The sequence below is a fragment of the Acipenser ruthenus genome, chromosome 6, assembly GCF_902713425.1.
Source record: "Acipenser ruthenus chromosome 6, fAciRut3.2 maternal haplotype, whole genome shotgun sequence".
Classification (NCBI taxonomy): domain Eukaryota; kingdom Metazoa; phylum Chordata; class Actinopteri; order Acipenseriformes; family Acipenseridae; genus Acipenser; species Acipenser ruthenus.
In genome coordinates, this window is record NC_081194.1 from 6,311,732 (window position 1) to 6,321,335 (window position 9,604).

A 9,604-nucleotide genomic window follows, 5' to 3' on the forward strand; every position below is an offset into this window, starting at 1 on the left:
CACACACACACTAAATTAAACAGGTATTGTCTTATCATGTATATATTGGCTGAACAAGAAGATAGTTGACAATTAAACATTATACAAGTTACTTAAAAGACCAAAATGAAATTACATAACGAGGGTACCTCAACTCATCAAACTGTACCTGTTTCTCTGGACTGAGAAAAGGGTCTGTTTTTGAAACAGTTACATATTATTATTATTATTATTATTATTATTATTATTATTATTATTATTATTATTATTATTATTATTATTTATGCGATTCATACAGTACCGGTATCTCAAATGATTGTTTATTTTATTAACTAACCTTGAATTGGATTTATTACATTCAAATAAAAATATATAATAATAATAATAATAATAATAATAATAATAATAATAATAATAATAAAAAACATCATCTGTTCCTTTTATACCGAAGCCTTACAATCAATTTATAATAAAAAAATACAGAATAATAGTAATTATAGTAAATATTATTGTATACTTGATCCCTGCTTGTTATATGAAGTTCTTACTTGCAATTATTATAATACAAAACATCATCATACAATTATATACAAGTCAAGCAATCAATAATATGATTGCAAAATAACTGCCCATTTAAAATCACAGGGTGTTAAAGAAAACAAATGAGTAACATTGCAAACAAGCTGGTCGGATCATAAAAACGAGTTCAATTAACATTAAGGTATAAGAAAAGAAAAAAGCCACAGATCGTAAATACTTCCCCAGCCAACTGTCAGTGCACCATTTTTCACACAGCGCTGACAGCACGCAACAGCCTGGGAGGCGACAGAGACTAACGTTTAAATACAACAACAGAGGGTTTACTCAGAGAGAGAGAGAGAGAGAGAGAGAGAGAGAGAGAGAGAGAGAGAGAGAGAGAGAGAGAGAGAGAGAGAGAGAGAGAGAGAGAGAGAGAGAGAGAGAGAGAGAGAGAGAGAGAGAGAGAGATGTAAATGACAAATCTCAGCAGGAAAAAAAAAACATTAATGTAATACAGCAAACCACATGGGTCTATTTGTGACGAAGTAGGATCCTATTTGTCAATGAATTGTTCACTACAAATCAGGTATAAAGACAAAGGTATAAATACAGAGACAGGAGCTCACGAATTGAAGCGCACACAGAGCTTGGCTGGGAAATCGACATTTAATGCAGATCTTATATAAAGGGTTTGTTTAGAAAGACGGAATTAATTTTGTGGATCTTCATTCTTATTATATACAGGCCTTTATATATTATTATATATATATGTTATTTGATTGGTGTATGCAGCTAAACGTTTTTTTTTCACGTTTCCAGATCCTATTCCCAGAACTGTCACAAAACACGATGTACTAAAATGAAAATTGGTGACAAGTTTGATTTGTGGACACCTTGACAACGACGACTTCTCAGCGAAATGCAGCTGTCTAGGTTGCACCAGTTGCAGTGAAAACACCGCTGTCAACTTATTTTGTGATCAAAGTACCTGCGTGCAGTTTACCTGGCGTGTCCCTTTGATCAATTACTGCGTTAAGAGCGGGCTGAATTCCAGTTTACAGGAGCAGAGACAGCACTGTGCTATTTGATTGGTTTATAATTCTTAATATAAACTATAAACCGGTTTCCTTTCTGCAATCCAGGTTAGCCATTTATTTCGGCATTAAAACATGGTTTAATAATATTATTAGCTTATATTATTATTAGCTTACTTATAAATGTACGTGGTCTATTTAGATGTTTTAGTCTGTAGTCGCAAAAACAGCTAATAGATTATAAATGGTTAATTTATCGTTGTTTTTGTGTTGGTCTCTGCAGGTCCTAAGATGAAAATGATCAGGATTTTGGAGGAGATTTTCAGACAGTCCCCGCAGAGCGTTTTGCTGGTTTCCTTGACGGTATTAGCAGTCATACATTTGTGGAGATGGTTTCAGAAATGGGTTAGGAGCACAAAGAAGGGGCCAGGTCCACCTGGTCCTTTCCCTTGGCCAGTAATCGGAAACGCCGCCCAAATTGGCAGCACCCCGCATATATCATTCACCAAGATGGCACAACAATACGGAGACGTCTTCCAAATCAAACTGGGCAGTCGCAACGTAGTGGTCCTCAATGGCGAGGATACCATTAAGCAAGCGCTCATCAAGAAAGGGACGGACTTCGCTGGCAGACCCGATTTCATCTCCTTCAAATTGGTCTCCGGTGGAAAGAGCTTGGCATTTGGGAGTTACAGCAACTTGTGGAAGGCGCACAGAAGGATCGCCCAGTCCACAGTCAGAGCGTTCTCTACCAGCAACCCGCAAACCAAAAAAGCATTCGAGCAGCACATTATAAGCGAGATTAGGGAACTGGTCAAGGTTTTTCTGAAGAAAACGAAGCAGGAGAAGTATTTCCGACCGAGTCAGATCCTGACTGTGGCCACCGCCAATATAATAAGCGCGCTGTGTTTTGGGAAGAGATACAGCTACGAGGACGTGGAGTTTAAATCGGTGGTTGGCAGGAACAACCAGTTCACTGAAACAGTAGGGGCTGGGAGTCTTGTGGACGTCATGCCGTGGTTGCAGAGTTTTCCAAACCCAATTAAGACTATGTTTGGCAACTTTAAGAATCTCAACTTAGAGTTTTTCGCATTCATCGAAGATAAAGTGACCCAGCACCGTGCCACCATTAAACCGGGGATCATTAGGGATATGACGGATGCTTTCATCCTGGCGCTCGACCAAGGCAAGCGTGGAACTAACGGGGTTCTGTTGGGAAAAGAGCACGTGCCTCCCACTGTCTGTGATATCTTTGGGGCGAGCCAGGACACCCTCTCCACCGCACTGCAGTGGATAGTCCTGCTTCTCATCCGGTAACTTTTTAGATTTTGTTTGTTAGCTTCGATCAGTAAAGTAAAATCTATTAGCGATAATTTATATATATAAGATTATTCAGTTAAAACTACACTGATGCATTTTTTATAGAAATGTAAGTCATACAGTACTATTTAAGATAGAACATCATTGTTACATAGCCTACCCTAACCTAAATGATATGCCTTGCTTTATTTCATATTTCCAAAAAGGACATTATTCTGCTGCCAGTGCCCGTATTTTGTAGTTGTGCCTTGCCTTAATTAGAAATCAGGTGTACTGTTGGTCATGGCATCTTTCCAATACGTGCTCCACTCAACATACCGCCATTAACATTCTTGTGTTTGTAATATTATCTGTTTAAAAATAAATAAATAGTACATGCATTGACACGAATACCTTTAGATAGCTAAGCCTTTGCATTCAAAAATAAAAGTCTGTTGCTGCAGTCGCTATATATGGTATTGGTCGTTTTATAGCAATGATCTGTTTAGAAAATGCATAATAAAACTACAAATCCCAATGACCAAGATTCTTGTAGTAGTCAGAGCCGTTCTGTGGGAACGGGGCTTAACCATACGAGGGCATACGGCTATTCTTATTTGCGGCATCTTGTCAAAAAGCATTAGATTTTCGTATAGTTGTGGTCATCTAGTTCTACTGCAAAATGTAACAGCAATGCATTCACATGTATAGGTTAGCAGGCATTATGGAAATGTAGCTTTCTAGTAGTACAGTGTTTTCCTAAAGCTCGTGCACCATGATACAATTTAATAGGAGGAGGCTAAAAGTTACCTGCGTCCAGGTGCAATATATCAATTACTTATTTAGATTTATGACCGGATAAGCACTAGCCCTTGCAGTTTTTATGGGCTTTTGTGCTTAGCAAATAAATACCCACACCTTTGGCATTTGTGGTTAGTATAGATACCTTTTGATTTTTAAAGCACGCATGTTTCCTTTATATTGAAACCATGATGTATTGCCATGTTATGTAAGAAGATATTCTTTAAAACATATTGACATTGTTACTCAAATTAATGTGCAGCAAATCAAATAAATACGATTTCAAAAAAATACGGTAACATTTATGTTGGGAATTGAGGACGAGTTCTAGGTTTTCATGCACCAGCTTCCTATACAAAGAAACACGCGTGCTCTACAGCCTGCATGTCGTCGGATTGCCGTAAGAAAAAGCCTTTGTTTCCAAATCGTTCATTGCAAAGCTTTGCATACCGGTAAATTCGCGTGAGAGGTTCCTTTTGCTTATTTTCATCACCCTGATTCACCATAGCTACTGGTGTGTGTCCTTGCAAGCCATACGAGGAAAAGTTCCAGTTGCTTTCCGTGCAAGACAATACTACTACCACGACTACCGCTACTACTACTACACTATGTAACACAATTTTTGTTCCTGGGTAGTAAGTGTTATTTCCTAATTGCTTATGCCTCAAAAGTATAGAAAATGGCTATTATTCCCCACAAACTTTGCTTTTGTGACCAGGACAGTGATATTTTGAAATTTACCTATTTCCAATGAGAAAACGGGCGAATTTGTGTCTTTTCGTTCACATAGTCAGAAAAAAACAACATATGAATCCAAATTAACATGTATTTTATACTAAAGTAATACAAAAATGACTACAAAACATTTAGAAGTGAGTAGTTTTTTGAGATTTACGATTATACTGTAAATCACTTTCATGAATCAGCCCCCAAATGTAGTCTCCCATCATGTTCTCGTTAATGGTAATGGCGTTCAAAGTCCAGTATATCCTGGTGGAAGCGCTCGCCTTGCTCCTCCGAGTACGCTCCCATGTTCTCGAATTTATCAAGATGAGCATCAAGGATATGGACTTTGAGGGACATCCTACAGCCCATTGTGCCGTAGTTCTTCACCAGAGTCTCAACCAGCTCCACATAGTTTTCGGCCTTGTGATTGCCCAAGAAGCCCCGAACCACTGCGACAAAGCTGTTCCAAGCCGCTTTCTCCTTACTAGTGAGCTTCTTGGGGAATTCATTGCACTCCAGGATCTTTTTTATCTGTGGTCCGACAAAGACACCGGCTTTGACCTTTGCCTCAGACAACTTAGGGAAGAAGTCTTGAAGGTACTTGAAGGCTGCCGACTCCTTATCTAGAGCTCTTACAAATTGTTTCATAAGGCCCAATTTGATGTGCAGTGGTGGCATCAGCATCTTCCGGGGGTCCACCAGTGGCTCCCACTTAACGCCCGTGGTAGTGCGCCTTGGTGTCTCTGCTGTCCCAAAGGCAAAGATAGCAGGGAAACTTGGTAAAACCACCTTGGAGACCCATCAGGAATGCCACCATTTTGAAGTCTCCTATGACCTTGATGCCATCTCAGAAAAATGCAGATATGTATCCACTTAGGCAGCTGCAACTAAACTGAACTGGTGGGCTTAAGGCCCCTGTATTTATACTACTATTTATATTACTGGAAAGTTCTAGAAGTTACTCCAAGTTTACTCAGCACTGAATCTATCTGGAATGTTCTGGAAAATAGGTAAATTTCAAAATATCACTGTCCTGGTCACAAAAGCAAAGTTTGTGGGGAATAATAGTCATTTTCTATACTTTTGAGGCATAAGCAATTAGGAAATAACACTTACTACCCAGGAATAAAAAAAAAAAAAAAATTGTTACACGGTGCTATTAATAAGGTCTACGAAGTTGTATTATACGATAGTTCTTTATATGCTAAGATTACCGTTTTAATAATGCAGTAGATGAGTATCTAAAGGATTGCAAAGCAGCACAGTTACCAGCAGGGGGCACAAACCGTCATTTCAACACAAGTGAGATTAAGGGTAGAACAGCCTCAGATTTTGTGATTACAAACCAAACTGGGATGTAAAATACAGAGGGTCCGTATGTACACAGCGTCGAAACCAGAGCTGACATTCTACCGATGTGAAACTTAGGTTTCAAGCTCTAGCTGCAGTACTTATATGACTGCTTGGTATTTACTATTCAACCTCCAAATCTATGTTACATGGCAAACCAACAGTTAATTAACGAGTAGTTTGAACTTTACCGGAATTTTTACATGAGCATCAGCATTGATGATGCAAAAAAGCAACAGAGGACACGACTTCGGTGTCCTCATAGCTAGATATGGTCATGTATGTCCAGTAGTTGTATCTACAAGTTAAAATAACGAAATGTGATTTTTTTTAGTAGCACTCATTTCGACCCCCTAAAATCTCTCTTTTTTTTTACCTCTTGACACATCAATTTTAGTTGATATGAACATTTTTTTAAAGTCCCATCCTTTGTCCTGTTCTCATGTATACTCCATAAAGGAGTTCATTTTGATTTATATAACTTAATTTTGCCTTCTTCAGCTCGACAAAAAATAATTCAGGATGGAAGGGGTTAAATCAAGGTTCCATCCTTGTAGACTGTGTTGCCAGTTTAACTGTTTAACTCTTTCTTTGTTTCTCTCTTTCCATTCATCAGGTTTCCTGAGATGCAGACCAGGCTTCAGCAAGAGGTAGACAACGTTGTTGATAGAACTCGCCTGCCGTCAATTGAAGACCAGCCCAGTTTGCCCTATGTCATGGCATTCATCTATGAAGCCATGCGCTTCTCCAGTTTCATGCCAGGCACTATTCCCCATTCCACTACTACTGACACCTCAGTAAACGGCTACCACATTCCTAAAAACACGGTTATCTTTATAAACCAGTGGTCAGTCAACCACAATGCGCAGAAGTGGGCTAATCCAGGAGTCTTTGATCCAACAAGGTTTGTGTCTAAGACTGGGGATCTCAACAAGGACCTCACAAACAGCGTTTTAATCTTCTCCGTTGGAAAGAGGAGATGCATTGGAGAAGAGCTCTCCAAAATGCAACTTTTTCTTTATACAGCTATACTGGCACATCAGTGTAACTTTATTGCAAATCCGGATGAGCCAAGCACACTGGACTCCTGTTATGGTCTGACTCTGAAACCGACTCCATTCTCCATCGCAGTAACACACAGGGGCAGCATGGATGTGATGGACTCTTATGTCACGGACCTGCAGAAAGCTGACAACAGCATGTAAACGAATATAACTGAACTGATTCTACAACAAATGAAGGTAAAGAAGAATACAGAAGTTGGTTTGCTGAGTGGCCCCTTTTGCCACTAAGTGTTTCTTAGATGGATGATCAGTGAAAAATAGAATTATCCTGCCTTTTTACATTACAGGACTTGAATGACATACATAACCTTTTAACATGATTAAACTGGTGTTCATTAAACACAAAATGTGTTTAGTTTCATTTGGCATACACAAACATGAGTATGATTGTACTAACTGCTGTCACCAGTATTATTTAAACTCTCTGCTTTTGTCTTATACATACTAGCCTAAATGACTAAAATGTTCACATGTTAAACACATTTTGCCTTGTAAATAGAGTAATTTACTTTTATTGCTTTAGTTAATAAAAGTTAGTTTGTATCAAATCTGTTTCATTTATGTTTTTTTTTTTTAAATGAAAAGCAAATGCTGTCATTTTACACATGCCAATGTTTTCTGCCAATCACATGTACTGTACATGTATTTTTGCGCTTTGAAACAATTTACATACAGCCTTAAGTACTTTTTTGATAATGTGATTTTTGTAAATTTAAACCTTCTGAAAGGATCTGTTCTTAACCAAATACGCTGGCCTTGCTGTGAGCTGCGAGTCAAGACAATTTGAGCTAATTCACAAGTCTTCAGTGTTTTTCACTCAGGTCACAAGTCTCAACACAGTGGACATTAGTCTACAACACAAAACAACCACATAACTCAGAGTAAGTAGCAGTCTCTGCTTGAAAGAGACACAGGACTGAATAGCAGATGACTTTAAACCACGGGTGGCCAAAGTTGGCCCTTCCAGTCCTGATTGTTGTTCCAACCCTGTAAATTGAACCAATTAAACCTGCACCCAGACCCCAAAGTAGTTCATTATGTCAACTGTTTTTAATTAGCCTAAATATGAACTACTGCTATATAGCCTAAATAGCACTGGGTCCCATCCCTAACCTATGAATTCCAGTTCAGATCTTTATTCCAACCATGTAGTACTTTGATTGTTTAACTATCCAGTGCCTAGCTGGTGCTGAGAGCTGTGATATTTTAACAATAGCGATACAGGCTGTATAATTAAAATCTGTAAATATGCCAATATTAGATGTAGAGCACTGACACACCTTGCATGTAGTTTTTCTTACATCCTAAAAAGGGTGCTATGCTATTTCTCTCATTCTAAATACAAAAACAAACAAACAAACAAACAGAAAAACATGAATCTCAGGGGTTTAAAAACTGCAAAAGAAATCCTGAATTTAGCCTGTGTTACTACTGTAGAAAATAGTAATCATGCTTCCAGTTTAGATCTATATTAGATCAGCTACTGTTTATCTTTTATATTGTGAGATATATTGTGAAACAAGTTACACAGTTTGTCTTTTATTATAAAAAAGTTATAATTATACATGGTTGTAGAATTCTATGTTTTGTTGAAAACTGTATTTCTTTATATTGTTATAAGCTTACAAATATGTAGATGGCTGGTGTTCTGAGTATTTTTGTATTTTTTATCATACATTTTTTTAAAGTTAACTGTTTTTGGGTTTATTATATATATATATATATAATACATTTACAGTAACATATATATATATTGCATTTATACTGCTAATTAAACTAACATCTTATTAATTTGTAATCAGTTTTTTTAATAAATTAAATGTCAATAAAATATTGTGATCATTTTTTTTTCTTATAGAATTGTATAGACATTTACTGTATATTTAAATGAGCATGATATAAATAAAATCATCAATTGGAGATCAAAAACGATACTGCATTAGCTAAAAAACGTGATACCATCCACAGTATACCAGCTGCACAACATTCATTCAGACAGCTAGACAGAGGAACCTTTTGTTTGATCGATTACAATAAGTTACAAGTGTGTAAAAAAACAACAGTACTAAAAGGAAGTATCATGTTTGTCTAAAATACTTCCTGAACAAAAAGTTATGAATGACCTAGCTCCACAATATAAACAAGCAGCACAAGGAACTCGTTTTTATAATCTACACACACACACACACACACACACACACACACACACACACACAGAGTACTCCTAGTGTTACCAGTCCCATTCAGAAACTTCTATTTGTTTTCTGGGTGTAATGTAAAGTGAACTTATTTGACCTCCAATCATCTGTTAACTTTAAATAACTGCAATTTTTTTTATATCAATATGTTCGACGCTACCTCCATCACCTTTGAACGGGATCATTCTACACATGTAGTAGTTCAGTTACTTATCCACTGTTTGGTTAAGTTCCCTGGAAGATTGGCCCTGTCACCTTCTCTTGTAAACTTCATGAGTGGCATTTGTTACTAGCAGCACATGCCATTATATACAGCTATGGCCAAAGGTTTTGCATCACCTAGAATTTTAGGATTGAGACATAATCAAAAAAGAATAGATGAACATAAGAATAGATGAACATAACTTAGGTCTTTTATTTAACATTGTGTAATCAAAGAAACTACTAAATGATATCGCAAAAGTCTACCAGAAGCCATAACAGTATTTCATGTCACATTTTTGTCAGTTTTTCGTTAAGTATATGAAAAACTACAAAGCAGAATGTTATTCAGAATGTTAACGTAACATTATTCAGCAGGTTTCATTCGACTCTGAAGCAAAATGTGTTAATTATATAGGACATAGCTGTATGT

General features: G+C 37.2%; 1 protein-coding gene across 2 annotated transcripts; it reads left to right on the forward strand.

The window, feature by feature from the left end:
- The first annotated feature begins 1,104 nt into the window (after nt 1–1,104).
- LOC117410677 (cytochrome P450 1B1-like) lies at nt 1,105–8,574 on the forward strand. Of its 2 annotated transcripts, XM_034017400.3 has the most exons (4): nt 1,105–1,187; nt 1,318–1,640; nt 1,816–2,845; nt 6,325–8,574. In XM_034017400.3, exons 3-4 carry the CDS (start codon nt 1,824–1,826, stop codon nt 6,911–6,913), a joined length of 1,611 nt encoding a protein of 536 aa, XP_033873291.3. In that variant the 5' UTR covers nt 1,105–1,187; nt 1,318–1,640; nt 1,816–1,823; the 3' UTR covers nt 6,914–8,574. The 2 variants fall into 2 exon arrangements, with proteins under 2 accessions (XP_033873291.3, XP_033873290.3); XM_034017399.3 differs by having other exon boundaries at nt 1,106–1,640.
- Nucleotides 8,575–9,604: the final 1,030 nt, after the last annotated feature.